Source organism: Eretmochelys imbricata, chromosome 14, assembly GCF_965152235.1.
Source record: "Eretmochelys imbricata isolate rEreImb1 chromosome 14, rEreImb1.hap1, whole genome shotgun sequence".
NCBI lineage: Eukaryota > Metazoa > Chordata > Testudines > Cheloniidae > Eretmochelys > Eretmochelys imbricata.
The window spans coordinates 10,347,515-10,370,321 of record NC_135585.1 but is presented as its reverse complement, the minus strand read 5'-3'; the positions used below and the strand labels follow the sequence as shown (position 1 = coordinate 10,370,321).

General features: G+C 42.2%; 1 protein-coding gene across 1 annotated transcript in view; it reads left to right on the top strand.

Moving 5' to 3' along the window:
• The window catches only part of ANKFN1 (ankyrin repeat and fibronectin type III domain containing 1), a 99,259-nt gene that overhangs the window by 5,695 nt on the left and 70,757 nt on the right, over positions 1–22,807 (top strand). Inside the window, exons 2-5 of the mRNA XM_077834091.1 lie at positions 1,337–1,538; positions 11,279–11,489; positions 18,560–18,754; positions 20,526–20,639. Coding sequence (XP_077690217.1) covers positions 1,353–1,538; positions 11,279–11,489; positions 18,560–18,754; positions 20,526–20,639 — 706 coding nt within the window. The 5' untranslated portion in view covers positions 1,337–1,352. The remainder of the gene's footprint in view (positions 1–1,336; positions 1,539–11,278; positions 11,490–18,559; positions 18,755–20,525; positions 20,640–22,807) is intronic.

Sequence of the window (22,807 nt, the reverse complement as noted above, 5' to 3'; positions counted from 1 at the left end):
GAAAAATAATTCCAGAATTTCAGGTAAAGGTAGATTTTTATTTTTATTGTAACCTCTGTATAATATTACAAGGTTCCTTGGTCCAGTGAATGGAACACACTGTAATTCAAAAGACCTGGATTCTGTTCCTGCCTCTGCTGTTGATCTGCTGTGTGACCTAGGCAAAGGCACTGACTGTGTCTCTGTTTCCCCTGCCACCCTTTGTCTGTCTCATCTATTTAGACTAGCTCTTCGGGACAGCGACTGTCTTACTCTGTGTTTTGTGCAAGTGCTTAGTGCACTGGGGTCATAATTTCAGTTCAGGCCACTGGGCTCTACTAAAATGCAAATTAATAATAATGAAAAAGCAAGATAACTTCTAGTGTGTGCAGTCTCACATGGCCATCAGGCTCAATGAAAGACGATCCTGGAGATCTTCGAAGGCCTGCTTTGCCTTGCATCCATTTTTTGCTCATTAGTTGCAGGGATGCTGCTCACACAGAGTTCTGTTTTTGTTTGTATACACTGGTGTGCTGATTTAACCAGGAAGTCTCCTTGTCACATGTCCCAATTATCTCGAGTCTCTGGGCATATGTTCGTCATTCAGAGAACTTCTTTATTTGTAGTACCTCGTTAGCCTGGGAAATGTGTGAGGTTATTTGTAAATGGACACCTTTGTGTTCAGAATGTCTGCTGTGCCACCATTGACCAACGGGAATGGAAGACTTAGAGGACTTGTGAGAGTTGGCGTTGAGCTTTAAATCTTAGAGGCAAATTAAAGGCAAAGAGCAGCCGCAATTACGGGACAAGAAAGTGTTTAGTAGAAAAGCTTTTATGACAATAAATGGTAGGGCCAAATTGCTAGGTCCTGATTCTGCAATCCTGCTTGTTCTGGTTGAATTTAGGGAATATCATCACTTTACATACATAGAGTATAAATCCCTTTTCCCAGTTCTCATTTAACCCAAACTCCTCCCCCACTTTTTAATTTTTTTTTTACCAGAATTGTTGTTTTTCCCACAATGTGACTCACTTCGTCAGTTCCCTGGGTATCAAACCCACGTGTTAGAGCTCTTATTCCTCCCATTGGCTGGCACTCATAGGGGTGGTCCCATTGGTGTCTACATCATACACACGCCCATCCACAGATGTCAATGGGACTATCTCTGTAAGCAGCAACTCAGCAATGGAAAGGATCTAAAATATGGCCCTTCGTATTCTTGGGGTGGGGTTGGCCTACCTTAATGGAAGTCCATTGCTGCATAAGTCTTGCTGTGTGTGTGACAACAATGAGTTTTGAACAGATGAAGATAGTGTAGCAAACCTGTATCCAATGGCTGCATTGCCTTCTTTCTAGGAACTGCCCCGTGAAAATGACACAGCAAATGCAGAACTTGAACCTTTCGCAGACAAAAAAGAACAGTGGGCCGTCGTCTCCAAATGCTGCTAAACGACTGTATCGCAACCTCTCCGAGAAGCTGAAGGGGAGTCACGCATCTTTTGATGAGGCATATTTCAGGACCAGATCAGATCGACTCAGTCTCCGAAAGACTTCTGTGGTAATTACTTCATTTGTAACAGACTGTCATATTAGCTAATTTCACCTTGACCTCGCTTCTCTGTTGTACCCCTGTCTTCATCCTTCTTCATCTGCATTTTGTCTGTTCACTGACCTGCTCGACACACACCTGTTCCTGAGCTTATGACACAGAGGAATCCCACTGATGTGAAGCACATGGTAATAAGCACTGTGCTTGATAGCAGATATTGGGTTTTTTTCTTGTGGGCCAGATTCTGGAGCCCCCTTGCAGTACCAGTTCTTTATTCCATGAGGAGTCCACTTTTAAGGTGTAAGGTTCGACACAGTATGAGTAAATGTGGCAGAATCTGGCCCTATAGATAAGGAAAACGTCGAGCCCACTTTGGACACATAAGGAACGATCATTTTCTCTAGAAGTTTGATGTATGCGCCAATGGCTCTAAACAGCAAAGGAAGTGACAGTCGAATAAGTACAAGGGTCCCAGGCTAGGATGGTGAGCACCAGATCAGAACCTAGACAGAGAGCCAAGGACCCACACACATCCAAGCTTTTGGCACTCTCCTCTGGTCGCAAAGCCCATCTATGGCCTTGATTGTACGAGATGCTGAGCACAGCACATAGGCACTCGCTTAACCAAGCGCAGGACTACTCCCGTTGACTTCAGTGGGGCTGCAGAGACAGCCTCGTGCGCTGCATTCTGACAGGCTCGGACAAACAGGCAAAGACCTCCATGGAATGACTCGGGCCCAGGTTCAGTAAGCAACACAACCTCATCTGTTTATTACTGGAGGGAGGTTCCGAGGCAGCTGCCCTCCTGCTGCTGGTGTTGCAGATTTCCTCCCCTCTGGAGGCAGGAAGGACACGCCCTTGGATTTCTACTCCGAATTGCTTCTTGAGGGAGGGGAGGAGCAGCCACCTAGAGGGGCTGCCTGTGGATGTGCCAAGAAATGTCTGCTCACCCAGCCAGCACGGTAACAACGCATGGGCTTAAAGTTAAGTGCTGTGCTGGATCAGGGCTAGTGTGCTCAGCACCTTGCAGGACAGCGCTGCCTAAGGCCCATATTGCTAATGGGAACCATATGACTGGCCAGAAAAAGATGTATGGCTTAGATTTCCTTAACATGTGCAAATCTGCCTTATATGTAAGAAAAATTGCATGCAGCAGTATAAGTGCTGAAGCCCTAGGAGAGTTAATTCAAAACAATCACAGCCCGTAGATCAGGCTAGATGTTTCTTTCATGAAGTTATAGGGCTAGATTCAGCCTGGCCCTGTTAGAGGGGCATGGCAGTAGAGAGGGCATTAGCAGACTGCTGTTCTCTTACATGGCCCGCAGAAGAGCTAGGCAGAACTGCAGCCCCTGTGCGCTGGACATGACAGGACGGCTCTGTCCCCATTCCTATGATGGGCACAGGGGATTGGCTGTCTCCTGTCTTCCATGCACTGGCCAGGGGAGCTGCCTGGCTGTGGGAGAGGTAAGCAGCTGTGCATGGGCTTGGTAATGGGAACATAGCCTGTGTGCTTCAGGAATTTCTTCTTTGAGGCACAGCACCTCCTGATGCTGCCGTTGCGTCAGAGCAGCTACACCCCTCCCCTTAACAGGAGCTGCACATAAATGGCACTATCTAGCCCAGAGATGGGCAAACTACAGCCAGGGGGCTGCATCTGGCCCTTCAGACGTTTTAATCTGGCCCTCAAGCTCTCGCCGGGGAGTGGGGTCTGGGGCTTGCCCCGCTCCATGTGTGCCATGGCTCTGCGTGGCTCATGGAAGCAGCAGCATGTCCCCACTCCAGCTCCTACACATAGGGGCAGCCAAGGGGCTCCTCATGCTGCCTCCGCCCCAAGCACCGCCCCCGCAGCTCCCATTGGCCGGGAACCAAGGCAAATGGGAGCTGCAGGAGCAATACCTGCAGACAGGGCAGGGCGCAGAGTTGCCTGGCCGTGTTTCCACATAGGAGCCGGAGTGGGGACATGCCGCTGCTTCCAGGAGCTGCTTGAGGCAAGCGCCGCCCGGAGCCTGCACCCTGACCCCATTCCATGCTCCAAATCCTTGCCCCAGCCCTGATCCCCCTCCCGTGCTCTGAACCCCTCGGTCCCAGCCTGGAGTACCCTCCTGCACCCCCAACCCCTCATCCCCAGCCCCACCCCAGAGCCTTCCCCCCCAGCTGGAGCCGTCATCCCATCCTGCACTCCAACCCCCAATTTCATGAGCATGCATGGCCCACCATACAATTTCCATACCCACATATGGCCTTTGGGCCAGAAAGTTTGTCCACCCCTGATCTAACCCATGAGAGGGGTTTGTACAATGAAGTTTGAATGGATCCATTTTGGGGAGCATTTGGATTTAGGGGGTTTGCTACAGGCCTAGGTATAGGAGTTAGCGGTGGAAAAGGCCTACTGGGTCATGATTTCCACCCCATCTCCTGTCTTTTTTTTGTTTCTTCTTACCAGGTTTTTTTAAATCATGTCTTTTGTATGATTACTGAGCTGGCAGATGCACTGCAATACCAGGCTGATGCATGGAGTGGATGGAATGAGTTCCTAGCCCAGCTCCCTGTTCCAAAAATCCACTTATTTTGCAGTCCCAGACAGGGAACACATCAGATCTTAAACTGTATAAATCTGTTCTCAGCCAAAAGGCTGCGGTGCAAATGATGGCTGTGGAGACTGAACTCCTCTGTCACCTAGAGAGCTGCTGGCTTGCTCTCTCACTGCCCACCATCCTTCTCAGATCTGACCTGTCAGGACCCCCTCTACGCGTGGGAGTGTTTGTTTCAGTCCTCAGCCTTACTGACAAAACTCTATTGCCAGGTATGATGTGGACAGTTGTATAATGGGAAATAGATCGAGCCTCACTACTTTTATGGCCTCCAATCCATTATGCAGCCATGAAAGTGTAATGGCTTTTTGCCACGACTGACCTGCTGTAGGCCAAATGCTAGAGGTGAAAGTTTCTATATCTCATCAGTGATCCAGAGCCTGATCCAACACCCATTGAAGTCAATGACACAATTCCCACTGACCTCCGTGGGCTTTGGATCAGGTCCCTGCTAAGCAAGCCAATCAACCAACTATCTATTATTTTCAGTGTTCACTGTGGAAAATAATCAGGAAACTACCAGTAAGGAGTAAAAATATGACACATCAAGGTGTTAGCTGATACGTTTTTTAATCCTAAACCTCAGCTTAAAGGACATCTGTGGTATAGGGTCAACACACTGATTAAAATCAGATTTCCAGATGAGAGAACAGGATTTTTAGACCCTTTACTCACCGTCCAGTGGTGAACAGGTTTCTCGTCATTCTTTCTATGCAACACTTTCCATTCAAGAAATTTGTTGTCCAGCCAGAGACATAGCCACCTCCCAAAGCTGCTTTATTCTCCCACTCATGTTTGTCAAAGCAATTCCTTGCTGGAACTAGTTTAACATTTTGTTTCCAACTCCAGCACCAGACATGGGCTTTTCTAGGTAACCCAAAGCAAATAGCTCCATGAGACTGCGTTTTTAAACACTCGGCACTTAATCACTTCACTGGAACATAGCTACTGCTTACCGCAAAGCAGCACGGTGGTTCTTTTCAAAGTGTACATTTTTGCATCTGTGTAACACCCTCCATAAATTAATCTTGTCGTGCAACTCTGTTAAGGGAGTAGAAACTTGAGAATTGTCCCTAAACTGCACTTGATCACTTGTAACTGGGCCATCAGATACTGCTTGCTCCCAGTGATGTTTTCACAGTGGAGAAATATACCATGGGTGCAGATGAAGTCGGATGGCACTTTTGAGTCATTTTGATGGTACCAGCTGGTCTGAAGTTGAACATGTCGGTCTGATGAGATTACAGTCCTCCTTTTCCCCCATTTGAATTCCATCCCCAGGAGTTGCAGGTGACTGAATATAGTATAGCAAATACTAAGGGATGTGTTAAATAAGAGTTTGGTGAACTATTTGCGTTAACTGATATAGTATATAAAGATATTGCTTGTTTGCAAACTGCGCGCTACCGGGAAGAAGGATGGTCTAGTGGGTGCAGCACTTCACTGGGACTTGGGTTCAATTCCTAGCTCAGCGGCAGATACCAAGTGCAACCTGAGGCAAGTTACTTAATTTACCCTTTCCGCTCTCTAAAATAAGAGGCAATATTTTGCTCTCACACAAGCATATTATGAGAATAAAACCCAGTAATTATTGCAAGATGCTCAGATATGATGAGGAGGAGGAGGGCCATATAAGTACCTAGATAAAAAGAATAGACTACAGTTTCCATTGTTTTTTTTTTCCCTCAGTGTTCAAAACTGTTAGACAATTATTTCATGCAAATACTTTTCAGCCTATTGGTTGCTTCTGAATTGTTCATTCAGCATATTTGCAATTTGGCCTCTGCTGTTTTGATTGGATGCCAAGAGTAGGTTACAATACATGCTCTTCTCCTTGTCTAGATGAGAGCAACTCTGCATCAGATTTTCTGTGTGATTATGAACTTTCGTATTTGCATTTTGGGGTGAACTAATTTAGGCCCCAATTCAGCACAGCACTTAAGCACACGTTTAGGCGCATCCCTGTTCAGTAAAGCTTTTAGGGCCACATTTTCAAAGGCATTTAGGCAACTAAAGATATAGATAGGAGCCTAATATGATTTTTTGAACAATGTCTATGTAGATCTCACTGGGCACTTACTGGCATCTTTAGGTACCTAAATATCTTTGAAAATCTGACCCGTTAGCCTTTGCTTAACTTTAAGCATTTGTTTAAGTCCCATGAAAGTCAACAGGATTTAGGCATGCACTTAAATTTAAGCATGTGCTTAAATGCATTGAGGAATAGGGGTGGTTTGCTGAATTAAGGCTTTATTGAGCCTGAATTTAAAAAAAATCTCATCAAAGTTCCCCAATAATTTGTGCAATGTTCACCCAGAACTTGTTTTAGGTACAGCAGCTGTATAGCACCCAGCCTGCTGTCTAGTACCATACATATAAAAACAGTATATGTTTGAAAAAGAAAGGGCCAAATTCTGCTCCCAGTTATAGGCTAGAAATCCAGAGTCATGCCCCTGAATTCAGTTCAGCTACACAATGCACACTGCACAATTTGGCCCCAAATTATAAAGCCTATTATTTTTTCTGCTTTTTCCTAATGCAAGGATTGCCCCTATATGATGTAATGTCTGTAAGACTGATTTTGAGCTTTGCATTAATATGAAGACAAAGTAAGTGGATGATTATATTTGGTCTTTAAATAGCGCTCCATAAACACTAGTCAGATAATCTTCATTGCACTGGTATAGTTTCTGTTTTCAAATTGGATGAACATGCAGGTGCTTCTGACATATATTCTGAAATTAATTTTGAATTTTGCTTTCTGTTAATGTATGTGGCAGTAAAATAGAGAGCTCAAATATTCACAGGAAATGAACTCGAAAGGGTACCAACTTGACTGAAATGAATTTATTTTGAAGTCCAAACAAATATGCCTGGAGAAACAAAAAGTGGCATTATTTGCCAACTCTAATTTTTAATATAAAGGTGGTTTTGGTAGGATATAGTTCATAGTTCTCCATCCTTAGCCTTAAAGCTGCAGGGAGAAAAGGAGTGTAACCTTTTGCTCTTCTTATCTGGAATGTTAATGACCCAATTTAAAACATGTTAAATGTGCCTAGACAGCATAATAATGGGCAACTATTAAATACATGTAATAATATCTAATTCCCATTGACTCCAGTTGGAGTTGAAGACACTCGATATGTTTCAGGATCCATGCCACTAATGAAAAGCAAAGTGTTTTATCATCTCAGATGGGAGGGGAACCCCACAAACACATGAAGAAAGTGCTGAGTTCTAATTTCAGAGTGATCCAAATCAAGCATTAGAAAAGGAGGGGAACAGATGTGTGGAGCTGCTGTGTAGTGCAAGGCAACTGCTGCATTGCAGTAAAAATTTCTCTCCTTTTAGGTTTTGCCTTACAATTGAGAAATATGTGACAGGATCTTTTCTTACATTGAGACGTGCCCTCACCAATGACAGTTTGCCTTTAAAACTGTTCAAATTATGATTTAGATAACTGGATGATGATCTCTATCCATCTGCCATTCATTCATCTATCATTTTAAGATTTTTCTCTTGCACCCCTCCCACTAGCATCAAAGCACTGGGTGGGTATATGAAATCTGGCTATTAGAATTCCTTATATTAAATACAAGGAGAATTAATTAGTTATCTTGAGTGTCTTTCCTGAGTAGTGTTTATGAAATGGAGTTGCTTGGAAATTGTCAGAGAAAAACGTTTACTTCTCAGTTTTTTATCTTGGGCTCTCAAAATAAAATGTACAGAAAGACCTATTTTGAACGCAACAGGTGTGATCTATTATACAACCTTCTTAGAAAGGATTGAAAAGCTTAAAGCAAATGTGTGTTATTTATGGTAGCTGAGGTGAAATGAAACAGGTGAAAATTTTGAGTGCAGACAATTTTAAATACTGCTAATCTCTGTTCTGGGTGGGCCACCGTATCTACTTTATCACAGTAGTACCACTTAGAGTGGCTGCCCGTTTAAACGTTTAGATAACGTCATCTCAGTAGTTGCAATATTTCTTGTATTTCCCATGTTGAGCAATGTCCATGTTTCCTCTAAGCAGAAGGTGTGCTGCACTGTTACATTCTTTCTCATAAAGTTATTGTATACGTTTAAGGTAGTTGTTTGCTTGTTTAGAACATTATAGTTAGAGCTGGTCAAAAAATTTCTAACTAAGTTCTTCCATCAGAAAATGCCATTTTGTTGAAAATTAAACTTTGTGCTGGAACAAGTATGGTTTCAGCAAAGGTTTGTTTTTAAAAAAGACAAAACTTTGAAACAAAGTGTTTCGATAAGGTCAAAACATTAGGAACATTTTGATTTTTCATTTCAAAATGTACGTTATAATTTTTTTAAAAAAGTTGAAATGGGAATGAAACATTTCAATTGACCCAAAATACACAGATTTTGAAAATTTTATTCTATGAGAAATTTTGTTGGGGTGGGTTTTTTTTACTTTTTGGTTTGGGGGTTTTTGGTCTTTGATCTGCTTCAGAGCTCAGATCTATTGCACTGGAGTTGGGGATCTCATCCTAGTATAGAGCGTACATCACAGAGCCCACCACATAATGTGGAACAACTAGCAGAGTATCAATTCAACAATGCCATTGACAGGTATTAAAGATATACTAGCAGAACTGTCTTGAAAAGCTAGTATAGTCCTATATCCACCAAAGCATCCATTAATTTTTGGGTGCCCAACTCGAGACATCTTGGGCCTGATTTTCAGAGGTGCCAATCACCTGCAGCTCCAGCTGAGTTCAATATTATCAGAGCTTCCCTTTCACAGGTAATAATTATTTTCCTCTAGAGGTCCACAGATGCCTCCTTGGAGTCTCCATAATCCCTTCATTTATCCCCTTTTTACTTTCCAACGCTCCGCCAGGCCTCTTCTTGCAGCAATGAGGGCCTGAACGCAGAGTTCAGCAATGCTTCGCCTTCAATAGGCCAAACGGGAGAGCTAGTGAGTGCGCTGAGCTGCCTCTGTAACATTTCCGCTTCCAGCAGCGAGGGAGAGCCAAGCTTCAGTCCTGAATCTCTTTCTCTCTCTCATATCCAAGTATTTCTTTAATGCGCCCTTCAGCACAGTACATCCACCCAAACTGTAGCTCCCTTGCACGGCAACATGCTGAGCTCTCTTTGCACAGCTGGGCCAGTTGCTTCTAATAATTCACTTTTAAAAGAAGAAAGCTGTTGGGTAATTATCACAAAGGGACATTGAAAGGGAGTTTAAAGTAACTTGGCAAATAACACGTCACCACTGTAAGCCCTAGAAGGATGTTTTCATAAACAAAAACCCTGCAGACCGTGCTAGCTTCCGGCACCTGCTTCTCCCCAGCTCAATTAAGGAGTGGTATGTTTCTTTACATCCTATCTCTCTTCCTTTATCACTTCTCTTAGTTCTTTTATCTATTGTTGAGGGGAAAGAGGGCCTCACTGTCCTTTTCTAGCCTAGAATAGCGGAGAAGATGCTAATACATGGTATATCCTTGGGTTCTATTTTTCAGGTGCTCACCCACTCAATCCTGCATTTTTCTGAGTACCACACAGATACACGTATTTGGTTGCCTGCCGATATTTTGGAGGTACCCAGACAGCTAATCTACTTCAGTCCCATCCCCTCTTCTTACTTAATGATGACAAGCTCCACTGAGTTTCAATCCTTCTCCTAGTCACAGGTTTCCTCTGGAAGCAGGTGAAATTATTAGGGTATTTAAAAATGGCCTAGGGCTTGTCTTCACTGCAACAGTTAGCTTGAATTGGTACACTCAAGTTATTGCCGTCGAGCTAACCTACCCTAGCTCAAGTGAGACTGTCTACACGGCACAGCAATAGTCAAGTTGCACGGAGTGATTACATTCGCAGCTGCTGGGTAGTTGTGGGTATGTCTATACTGCAAAGTTTCCTCCGCAAAGCCTTACCTAGGTTACTGTATCCTCCCTGTTTCGGCTGTCACTTTTGTGTCTCTGGAGGTGTATCCCAGGGTTCTTTGAGCTGAGAAAGGCTAGGATTCTTTCATAGTCAGTTCTGTCAGTTGTGGGAGAACTTGTCTGTCCTTTGGGGAAATTGTGGGAAGGGTGTTGGAGGATCATCAGAACTTATGTGATCTTGCTTGAGTCTTCACTGCAAAGTGGGTGGATTCCAGCCTGAGCTTTCACCCATACCCCAAGCTGTTGAAGCAAGCACAGGTTCAAAGCACAAATAAGCACATGCTTGGGGGGGGGGGTGGGTTGTGTGTGGATGGTAGAGGGATGTGGGCAACAATGCATGCATGCGCTAGTATTACAGTGTAGACATACCATTTAACTTGAGCTAGAGGTTTTTTTGGGTGGATGGGAGTCAGATTACGAGCAAAACTCAAGTGATAACTCCAAGCTCTTATAGCAGTGAAGAGAAGCCAGATACACTGCTAGCATGCAGAGACTGCTGCCTATTATGCTGACAAATATTATCTCTCTTTTTTTTTCTTACTGGTACTCCCCGTCAGTTGTGTCTTGTCTTATAATTAGATTGGAAGCTCCTTGGGGCAGGGACCATCTTTTTGTTCTGTTTTTATACAGAGCCTAGCACAGAGATGTCCTGCTTCATGACTAGGGCTTCTTGGTGCTATGGAAAAACAAATAATAATAATAAGCCCTGAAGAGTTCAGAATTTATGAGCAATTTCAGAACCAGTGCCTGGTACCAGCTCATGATAAAGCTGCAAAACACTTTTTGAGTTTTGCTTTGTTTTAGCTGGATGTTGATTACCTTGGGTTACATTCCCCAGTGTTTTGCTTTGAGTTTTGGAGTTTGAACAACCTCAGAGTCAAACCCTCTGCCAAAACCACAAACTTTCACCCCGTTTCACATCTAAATCTTAAAAGATCACTTCTGTGGCTTGGTTTCAGGACAAACCTGTAAATCAGCTCAGATTTGCTTTGGAAGGATTGTGAACCTCATTGAACCTTCCAACGAACCTGAACTGAGTTCAAGGGTATAATGAAACCTGAAGCAAGGGGAGATGGGCTTTGTTGAAAACAATTTGCACATCTCCAGGGGGAGACGAACCTACTGGTAGGGCCCTTCCTGTAGTTTTTACGCTTGGACTATAGGATTGGGCCAGTGGTCCCTTGAACAGGATACAAAATAAAACTTGTGGCTGCCATAGGAAGAATTGTAACTAATTTCTGCTGTTGCTGATGTACAGAATTTCCAGTGCAACGAAGCTATGTTTGAGGCGGTGGAACAGCAGGATTTGGACACTGTTCAGATTCTCCTCTATCAATATACACCAGAGGAGCTGGATCTGAACACACCGAATAGTGAGGGATTAACTCCCTTGGATATTGCCATCCTGACAAACAACGTGCCTATCGCTAGGATTCTTCTGAGGATTGGCGCAAAGGAAAGCCCGCACTGTAAGTATAGCAGAACACAAATTGTGTTGCTCCAAATAATCCATACTAAGGGCTTCCTCGTGCTCTGGGAGGCTTAATTAAATTACATAAAAGAGAAAAGCCCATCTGCTTTTGTTTGTAAGATGAATACAGGCAGCAATGACACCACGACAACTGGAGACAGTTGCAGGGGTATTTGCTTCCTGAGCACAAGCTCAGCAGGTCTTTCCTGTCTCATGTGTGAGCAACCGGGGTGCAACCTACCAACCCAGCAAATCCCAACCTCGAGACTAGCTTTAAGTGGCTCTGGGGATAAAGTTAGCTGCTTGCCGTGTGCCGTAAAGAGGGAACACACCAAAGTCACGTGGGAATGGCCTCAATAATGTCCAGACATAGCTGTTCACTTTCGCTGGTTCAGTGTGTCACCCATGAGTCTCCATAGGTATAGCCGTGTAGGAACATGAAGACATACGTATTCCACGTAGGCACAGGATCCATATTTATCAGAGTTATTGTTATGATAGTAGTTAGTGTGAGACACCCTAGTGCACACTAGAATTTACACCCCTCAAGTGCAGATAGTATAGACAATGGTAGTTTATATGATGCTATAGGGTTAGGGCTCATTAAATACTTGACAATTACCAATTATAGCTGCTCAAGTTACCATGGTATGTGCAGTAATCTCCATTTTAAGTATTAGGTTTATGTTTTGAGGCTTGTTTAATCTTCATTTTAAAGCTCTTTGGGATGAAAGGCACAAAGCAGAAAGCAAAATCTATTACTTGACTGCATCCTCTCTCTCTGGGTCACACGGCTCTATGGACCCGTCTGCCGTAGGTACATTGTCTACAAATGCCCCATTGCTGCTAAAACTGGTTCATGTCCACTAGTGTTAGCAACATTGCGAGCCCTAGCATAGATGTACCAAGACAAGTGGCAAATTAATCACTTACTGTCTTTCAGTAGAGACAAGATGTCTTTCTAAAGTATATGCTGTACTTCAGCTATAGGTAGGGCTTCTGATTTTAGGTTTTAAGTAAAAAACACCTATAAAACACCCCAAATACAAAAAAAAATTAGTGTTTATCCAATGAACAGCCAAAAAGATATTGGAAATGGTTACTCAATTCAGGTTGACTTCCCTGCTTTCCCTATAGGCAGTGTCCCTGGCTTTTATCTAACATTAATTCATGCTAGGTACTTTAAATCTGCTTCTGCTACTGAGTGCAGCCAATGCCTACTTTCCAGTGGACACTCCATAGATAGGGAGGACTGTACATGCAAACAGAATTTACAACACTTCTGCATTATGAATTGTGGATGCAATTAAAAAAATTAATAAAAATTTTAAAATCCATTTTGCTTGAAGATGGAAATGACTATTCTTGACATCATAAACATTGTACTTTTTGACTACATTGGGATATTAATATGATGGGAAAGGACACAATCTCTCTATATGATGGTGAGCGTATTTGTATTATTTTATTTTTTATTAAATATCAGCTTCTATCTGTGGTAAAGATGCGTTATAAAAAATGTCAGCCTAGTGCCAGGGAGAGGTATATGAAATGCACTAAATGCTAAACCAGGGATCCATAACAAATTTACAAAGCTTAAACTAACATGTAAGTCATTTTTATACATATAATAAAAATTAAAGTTGATCCTATTTAAACAAGAATTTTAGGATGTACCCCCCAAAAATCTTCTCATTTCAGTATATAAAAAGTGAAAAACCCTGATGTTTGCATATCATCACAGAACACAAATTGCTAAAAAATGAACTTAATACCACCCTGAAAAACAGAAGCCGTCACTATAAATTACTGGACTCAATCATGTTCAGGTATCTGGTCTGGGTTATGCAGGAGGTCAGACTAGATCAGTGGGTCTGGCCTTAAAATCTATAGATTTAGGCCCACATTTTTATCATTATTTAGAAACCTATTGATGTAGATAGTTGCCAGTGGGGGATTTTCAAAAGTGTTTAGTGCTTCCACTGGGCACCTAGCTGCATTTTAGGAAAGTAAATACCTTTAAAAATCTGGTTCCTAGTTCCTATTTAGAGCATGGCCTATTTATGCCATTCAGCCAGTATAAAAGGACCTCAGTGTACCCAGCCTTAGGAATATGTAAGATGGGCTACCAGCTGCTGGCAGGGTTACCAGAGCTAAATAACCGTGTTAAAAATGATTGCCTCAGCCAGCACCCCATCCAAGCTAGGGCTGTTTAACATTATTAACACCAGTGGAGCTGAACTGATGTTAGCAATAGTGGGAAATCTTTAGAAAATAGGTAGACAGGGCCTGAGTCAGTAATACAGAGCTCATAGGTCCCTAATGGCACTGAGTATATGAAACAGGCTAATAGACTCTTATGTCTATGGAGTAATGGGACGATTATTCTGGTCCACGCCATGGTGTCCCAACGAGGTAGCAAGGAATGTGGAGGTATATCACTGTTGAGCTAACAGTCCCATTAAAATCAGATTACCACAATTTTAGGGCCTGATCCAAAGCGCAGTGGAGTCAATGGGAGTCTTTCCATTCACTTTGTTGGGCTTTGGATCAATGAGAGAATGACAGTAGCAATGAACTGGCAGGATGGCATCAGTAAATATGTGGTAACTGCACCAATGAAAACTCAGCTCAGATTATACCTCCTCACTGCATGGGAACACTAATAGCACTTATTGTGGTTATAAAACTATCCTTTGTCTTCTGTCATGGGACTTTTCCTGCATAATTTGGGGAGTGTGGTGGGGGGAGAATTTACCAAGTCAATTAATCAACCTTAAACCATGACACAAACTCTGACGCCTTACTTTTGGCTAAAAATACACAAATATATACGAATTTGTTTTAAACTGTCAATGCCTATATTTAGGACATTCCCAGCAAGGCTATAATGAGACTGTGTTTGAAGGGTTCAGCCACTGCAGACTGTGTCATTAATTTGAAGTTAGTTAAATTAACAACATTTAGGACTGGCATGTCAATCTCAGTGCTCCAGGAAATTGCACCTTGAGGCTACTCACATTGCCAATTTTTTTCACTAGAGAGTGTATGTGTGTGCGTGTGTATGGGTGTGTGTGTTGGGATTTTTTGCCAGACCCTCAGTGTTGGTACACCTTTATTGCTTTTCTATGTCCACAGCACTTATATTATCATTTATTCTGGCCTCCTTTAACCTTCCCAAGAGATTTTTGCATAGTGTAGCTGCTCAGTGAAAAGAGTTGTGTTTTTTTTTTGCTTTATATTTATTTGTTTATTTTTCTGTCATGGTTCATGACTGAGGCTTTAAAAAAAAGTGTGACAGCATTTAGAGTGCATGATTGACTGCTGAAGCAACATTCATTAACCATGACAAATCTAGAGGAAAACACAGTCTTGAGTGTTCTAAACAGCAGTAAAAAAAAAAAGAAAAAAAAAGACTAAACTAATTTTTCATTGACCTCATCTGTAAATAAATGCAGTCTGATGGCAAGCAGGGGCAATCATAAATTAGTATTCATTTCCTGTAATTAATGCAAACATGCCTATGAACACGGAGAATATGAATATATAACCACTTCATTTCCATTTCAAAATATGCCCACCAAATTTCCACTTCACTTATCATGATTTTCAGTTTTTCTGATTGAAATAATGGTTAAGGCTTTCTCAATAAAAACCAAATCACTGGGTTTTTGTCCTTGAGGATCTAAAGTCGCTGCTGGAAAGTGTCTCATTCAAGGCTCCATGGAATGGCTTTCAGCCTCTCTGTATTTGTCTCCATTGTTCGAAGCTGGCAGTAATCGTTGTTTTACCCTATTCTGCCCCCTTGCCACACTTCACAGACCCTCCTTCCCTGTTAGAGTGAAATCCCCTTCACCCGCATGGCATTTGGGCTCTGGAGGCCTGACCCAACATCCAATGGAAAGACCCCCATTGACTTCAATGGGCAGAGGGATCTGGAGGTAGAACTCCCACCTGTCCCTTCCCTGTAGCATGCAACTCAGTTGCAAAGGCTGTTGGGCAGCTAGACACGTATAAACTTGGCCTCTCGCTGGCTGCCTCATTTGAGACCCTTTCTGTGGTTCAAGGTACCTGTGCCTGGCAACTCTGCCCGCTATCTCCGCCCAGCACAGCCCCTGGCAGTCATGCCATCACTCTTTTCTGTCATGTGACTGTTACACGTGAGGCTCAGAATTCTTTGTTTCCTCTCCAGGGCAATGTGGCCTTCCACTGGCCTTCACAGTGGGCCACACCCTGAAACCCTCCCTTAGTTTCCAGCAAAACACACAGGAGTGGGCCACGGTGCGGAAATCTCCCCGAGGTCACTCTTGAAGAGCTTTCCTTGCACCACCCCCACAAGTGGAAGGAACTCGGGAGCTATGGATTGTGGAGGGCATGCCACCTACCAACCCTCACAGACCTTGGTGATTCAGAGCGAAAGGAGCCCCGACCCCCAATTCCAAGGGAAAACAGCAGCCCTGCTACAAGAATAGCTCTTGCTTTTCCTCTCCCCTTTCCCCTGCCCATTAGCAGCAGGGGTCCAGCAGGAATCACACACCATTAGCTGGGTCCCCTTGTAGCTACAGTGCCATCACTTTAGAGAGGACACAGGTGACATACCTCCCAGCTGCGTTACTTGGATTTCTGTGTGGAAATCCAAAAGCAAATCAGAGAGCAACAACTCCCACTTCCAGATCCACGTGGAGCCCAGTCTGTGCGAGCCCCAGCACAAGCTCATTCTTCCCTTAATTACCAAATAGGCAGAAGGATATAGTGCAGTCCCTAGAATATTTACATTAAAAATGTAAAGCAGGTTGCTTTACTCTCCCTGCTCTCAGAGTCCACTTTGTGCTGTGTAACCATCTCTCTCTCCTCCACTGATTTTATTCATCATTTGTTCTCATCTTGGCTTATTTGTGCAAAACTAAGTACAAATAAAATTAACATGTCCAGTGGTTGTTGCCTGTAAACATTCTACACCTTGCCAAGGCCTGACAACTGTTGAGTTGAATCTTGATGAGGGAGATAAGGTTAGATCATCCTCTGGAACTTGGAACAATGCCAGTTTACACCAGCTGAGAACCTGACCCATAGAACCTTCCCTCTCAGTCCTGATATGCTATCAGATATGCTCCACACTTACCATTTGCATGGACCCAGGAAGGTCTGTCACCCTTTGCTGGTCTCACAGAAGGTAGCGAATTCTGAAGATGTCAGCCGAGTGCGGTAAGCATGGCTATGTGTCCACAAGATGTCCACATGAAGAATGATCGTACTTGGCGGCGAGAGGCTGCAAGCCAGCTTCTGAAAGCAGAGCTCTAGAGACGACCATTCTTCAAAAACCTTTAGGATGTCAGAGGTGTGGAGTAATTCTTTACTCTTCCCCTTGTGGTTGTTAAATGCCCGATGACACTTTTCACATTAGTAAGTGGGATTATCCTTGGACTCCTGGCTAAGCTCCAGTCATGATACTGGGGTTTGAAATGAAAACATGTACACATATATGTATACACATCAGAGTATCGCTCGGCTTTTTTCCTGGTGCAAAACTTCTGCTTTATCCGAGCTGTTGGACTGATTTTTTGATATAGTGGAGTAGCTATAGAAGGCATCACTTAACACCCAGATCTGGTTACTTTTGCTCTTATGTGGGGTGTTTTTTATCTCACAGCAGGTCAGAGTCCTGTCCCCATATCATATATGTTTGCATTCTCAGAGATGCCTTGGTCCCTTTTTAAATGGTCATTGCAACTTGCTCTTTGGCAAGGTTGGTTCAGATCCCATAAAAGACATAAAGGAGCCAGTAGCCTGGCTGTGTCCCTAAGCCCCATCTTCCCCAGCATTGCTAAGAGCTGTGGCTTGTCGTGGTAAATTATTTCTGATGAATAGGGCCCTTTTTTTTGGTCCAAGGCAATTACGACTCTGATGTTAAAATCAGACAGCTCTTGTGGAAAGTTACTGCACTCCACAGCAAGATTATTTCTGGTGATTTCAGGAGTCCTCCTCCTTTACACTATGTCCTGAATTTTGACCACCACCTGGATTTGCCACTTTTCCTCCCATGTTAAATTAAACAGCTTTGCAAATAATATTTTCTAAATTGTGAATAATTTGATCAAACTCCCCTAAATATTTCAGAACAAGAGCAATTCTAAACCAGTTTGCTCCACGTAACTTCACTAGGCAGTCGTGGCGGTAGTTTGCATTACAGTAGTGCTCCCAGACCTTGACTGAGGTTGGGCCCCATTTTAGATTTAACCTCTGTAGCTGTCATTTTCCGTATGTTTATACAGCACTTAATGCAATGCGGCCCAGACCTGGCTGGGCTGTCAGCACTACTGCTATATAAATGTTAAATAATAATAATACACACACACAGACACGTTCAGACAGTCCCTGCTTACAAGACAAGGCAGGCAAATGAATTATTATTACCCTTCTTTTACAAATGGGGAGTTCAGGCACAGGGAGACTAAGTGAATTGCCAAAGGTCGTTCTGGAAGTCTGTAGTAGAGCACAGAAGTGAATACCGATCTCCTGAGTTCTACTTCAGCACCTTAACCACAAAGCCATCCTTCCTGGGCTTCCAACAGCTGTTTCTTTTGACCTGTAGATGTTTGTGAATTTTATGTTTTGTCCATCGTTGACCACAGCTTTTTGTTCATTAGAAGCGTATGGGTTTTTATGACCAAGTAAAACTGAAAACTGGGTGAAAACTGAAAAGCTTTAATTTTGGCTGTTAATCTTTTGTAATAATCTGTCAACGTGAAAGAAAAGGAGGTAGGGTAATTTTGGTTTGCTTAAGACACTTTCAAACATATGATAAATACTTGAACTTCAACTTCCTCACCTTACTCATGTGGTTAGTCTCATTTAAACAGGACAGATCCTCAGCTGGTATAAATTGACATAGATTCATTGACTTTCATGGAGCAATGCCAGTTTACACCAGATGTGCATCATTTCACTTCAGTAGGGCTACTCGAAGGATGGAGAGGATTTGGCTTTAAATGGGTTGTGCTAGTGTAAGTGAGGACAGAACTTTATCATGCCATCAAGCAGTCACTTGCATTCCCCTTTTCTTGGCAGTTGTTAATATGGAAAGCAGGTCAATGCATCTGAGCACCTTGGTCCAGGAAGCCCAGCAGCGAGTAAGTGAGCTGTCTGCACAAGTGATGAGTGAAGGTCTTAGTATGGACAACACAGACAAAGAGAAACAACTAAAAGCGTGGGAGTGGAGATACAGGCTATACAAGCGCATGAAAGCAGGCTATGAGCATGCCAGTAAGTAGAACCAAGGTGGTTATACACCTAAAAGGAATATGCTTTAAATAAGAATACTTTGCACTTGTAGAGCAATTCTTTCTCTACAAAAATGCTCTAATCAGTCCTCATGATGCCCCTGGAAGCAGCTGAAGGTTATAGGTGGGGAAACTGGGCACAGAAAGTAAGTGACCTGCCCAAAAGTGGAAAGGGAGTTGGTGCTAGAATTTGAGAGGCCCAATTATCCTGACAATTGCATGTGTGCAGCTTCTACAGAATGGGAGTTGTGTGCTCAGAACTGTTCGGATATTCAGACCCTAAAGCTCCTGGTACAATGTCTAATTCTTGCACCATTAAGCCACACTCCTTTTCCCTTTCCCCTATCTCCTTGCTTTTACATTTTCCTTTCAGGTTTCATTTAATGTGATTAAAGATAGTTGCAAAATAGGGACATCTGAGGAAAAATGCGGGGGAAATTCAACCTTTTTATCATAATTTGAGAAAACAATTAAACAATTCTGTTGGTGGTGAAACACTAGAATGAAGTTTTCACACAGAAAATTGTGAGAAGTTAATCCTATTTGTTGGCATCTAAATGCAATACTTCGACAAAGAAAATGAGCCAATTTCAAAAATTTGGATCTTTTTAAGCCACTCTAAATGTGGTTCTGTGCAGAAAGGCATACTGTGGCACTTGGAGAGGAGTAGACTAGAGATTGAAACTTCTGTTTGTATAAAATTTAGATCTTTTGGCTGTAATAGATTTAGTGACAAACAATCATTGTCACCATTAACATCTTTAGAACCACCTTTCAAAAAATCTGTTTGCAAATAATTAACTTTATCTAAAGGGTATTGCACACCGAGAATACTCCTCTAATGTATTTATGGTGTTCTCTGAATTAGGATATGGGGAATACTACACATGTAATGTTCATTACTTGCAATGACAAAATTGTAAACATATTCGGCCACATCCGTAAGTGATTTCAGCCAGTGTATCTTCATTTAATTCAGTGGTGCTACACTGGTATATACCAGTAACCAGCTGAGGATCTGGCCCATCAGCCAGCATGTGTTATGTTACATGACAAGAGTTTGCTTAATGCCCTTATCCTAAATTAGATGTAAAAAAGTTAGATAACTATATCATCTTCATCCACATCCAACATGACTTCAGAATCGTTTACATGTTCAAAGGGATTGCCAGTTTTTCCTACAAACAATAGGTAATTAATTTGATTTCTGGACTGAATTATTCTTCGAACTGATCTATATGCTCAAAAGAGACTTCATGCCACGACACGTTAGAATGACCATAGTGAAACATATACAAAGTAGCTGTTACAATCTTGGTCATTTCTAAACCAGAATAATGTAAAAATGTTTTTCTGTCATGTGATACATTTGAATCTGTTAGTGAAATCTTGATGATTTAATTAGCTCTTTATGGTACTTTTTGTCCCTTTTCTTTCCTCCCACCCACCCCAAAAGATTTATAGGGGCTTTTCATTGACATAATTAACATTATTCTGTTCTATTGGGTTACATATGTACAGGAAGATATTTTTAACCCAAAGGAGCTGAAAACCATGATAGAAACAAATGGTGTCTGCAGGATATTGTTAGTTGAGGCACTAATTAAAATGTTCAAAAGGCAAGGAACACAAACACTTACGAACCAAAGCTCACAATTGCCGGGTGGTTTTCAGTTGGTTCTTTGAAGACACACAAACGTTGTTTGAATAGGATTTGTTGTGCTATGGACCTGATGTTTTTTCTTCTCTCCCAGGAGCCCCTGAGGCGCCAACCAATGTCTGTTTCATGGTAACAAGCAGCACATCACTCACTGTCACCTTCCAAGAACCTCTTAGCGTCAACTCGGCTGTAGTGACCAAATATAAAGGTACTGGATTTGAACATATTTCATTTACCTTTCTTAAGAGTGCGCAGAAACGTTAGGGCTCAATCATGAGCTATTTACTTGCAGAAAATATTTTGTTCTGAAAGTCTCATTTGGATAGAAATATTTCATTGGTTATTTGTGTATACATGAGAATGTTTTGGATGGGATTCCCTAATGAGACGGTAAGACAAAAAGACAGTTCACCCAAACCATTATCCATGGTGCCTTGAAGTTAGCTTGACTCATTGTGGTTAGAACATGGGATGAGCCAGCTTAAAAACATCAGCTAGCCTGTGGGCTTCTTAACAACCCTGTGTGTCCTTGCCCATGCCAAAGCCACACTGCCATCCCTTAAAGGAATGCCTCTGGAAGCTGAAGCTGCTGGCTGTGGTTTCACACAGCCCAGCTAATTAGCTGTTCCAGTGCCGCCACATAATTCCTGGAAGAGTATCACATTAGGGGTGGCACCAGTTACAGTCTTTAAAGTGGAATGAACAGAGAAAATACCTTTCTCTGAACAGTCCTGCTAAACACTCCAAGCACATGCAGCTCATCAGCATTGTTGTAATGAATATTAAATACAGTTCATGAGACTGCGGAGAGGGGCTTAAGTATTTAAAATACTTCTTTTTGTAAGCAAAGCAAATCTATTTTTAAAGCCATTGGTGTGTTTACATGGACTCTATTAAGCTTCATCCTGACGAATTTTAGAAAGGAAAAGCATCATTTTTTCTTTGCTGGAATATTTCACGTGAAGCCCATTCTAGTTCCTATCCAGATTAATCCTGTACACTTATACTAATCACCCTAGTAGCGGTAATACTCTACAATTCCATGGGACCTTTCATCTGAGGATCTAAAAGCTATATGTAAACAATTAAGCCTCAGTTAATTAAGCCTGGCCCACACATTCAGGCTGTGTCTAATTCTTGCAGCGTCTTCCTTTACGACATCTCCAAAATCCAGCCTTTTGTCACAGCCCACACTGCCAAAACTCCTGTCCAAGTCCTTATCATACACTGAACACAACAATCTTCACCTTTCTGACAGGTTTATAATGGTTTGCAAATTGGTTAAAATGAAGTGGAGAGAGGCGAAGGCCAAAACTTTCAAACTTGGGTGCTTAAAGTTAGGTATCTACATTCACATTTAACACCTAAAATAAGTAATCTTGTTTTCAAAGACACTGAGTAACCGTGGCTCACATCAACTTCAGAATTCATTGTCAATGTTGTGTCCAGACACGCAAAGTGGCCCCAAACCTGATGGTTTTAGAAGAGAGTTAAATCACCCATATTGCAGCTAACTAGCTGTGCAAAAGCGATTTAGTGATTAAGAAACTAGACCCCATTTTTCAAAAGTAACTTAGGAGCCTTCAAATGACTTTCACCGATAGTTAGTCTCCTAGGCACCTAAGTGCCTATGTCTTTTCTGAAAGTGAGACTTGGATACCTAAATCACTTGGGTTAAATTTTCAAAAGCACCTAATAGGACAAAACTCAGATATATCCAACATGCAGGGGACCAGTGAATCTTGTACAAGTCATAACTTCACAATAACGTAAATTCCCAAATACAATTGATTCTTTTTTTAAAATATTTACTTTCCAAAGGTTGTGTGATATTTTCCCCACACACAGTTGTTTAGTTTGAATCTGTTTTATAGCCTCTATCCTCTTTTCTGCAGATATGAAGGCAAGAAAAATGTTACCCAAATTGACATAACTTTCCTAAATCTGATTAGTTCACACTCGAGTGCCTTCATTCTTTGAATAATCCATACTGCTGACTGTTCTATGCTTGGTCAGAATGGCCATGAATTCTACCAACATGTTCATTTTAAACCCTTTATCCCAGGAAACTTGCACATTTAAGGTTAGATGAAAAGAAAGAGCATTAATGGGTCCTGTTGGCGACTTGTGGGGATTAATTAAGCACAATATATGGAATTGTTTATTACACTGCAGAGCAAACTTCTTTATGTTAAAATTAACCTTTCAAAAGAGCACTCATGTTTTGAACAAGGTTAGAGTTACTGTTCCCACAAAGATGGTTTGATAATATTAATTGAGAACCTTTTAGCGAAAAGTATAAGCCCCAATTCAGCAAACCACCTGAGCACATACTTAAGTGCTTTCCTGATTGGGGGCCATAAATAGTACATTACT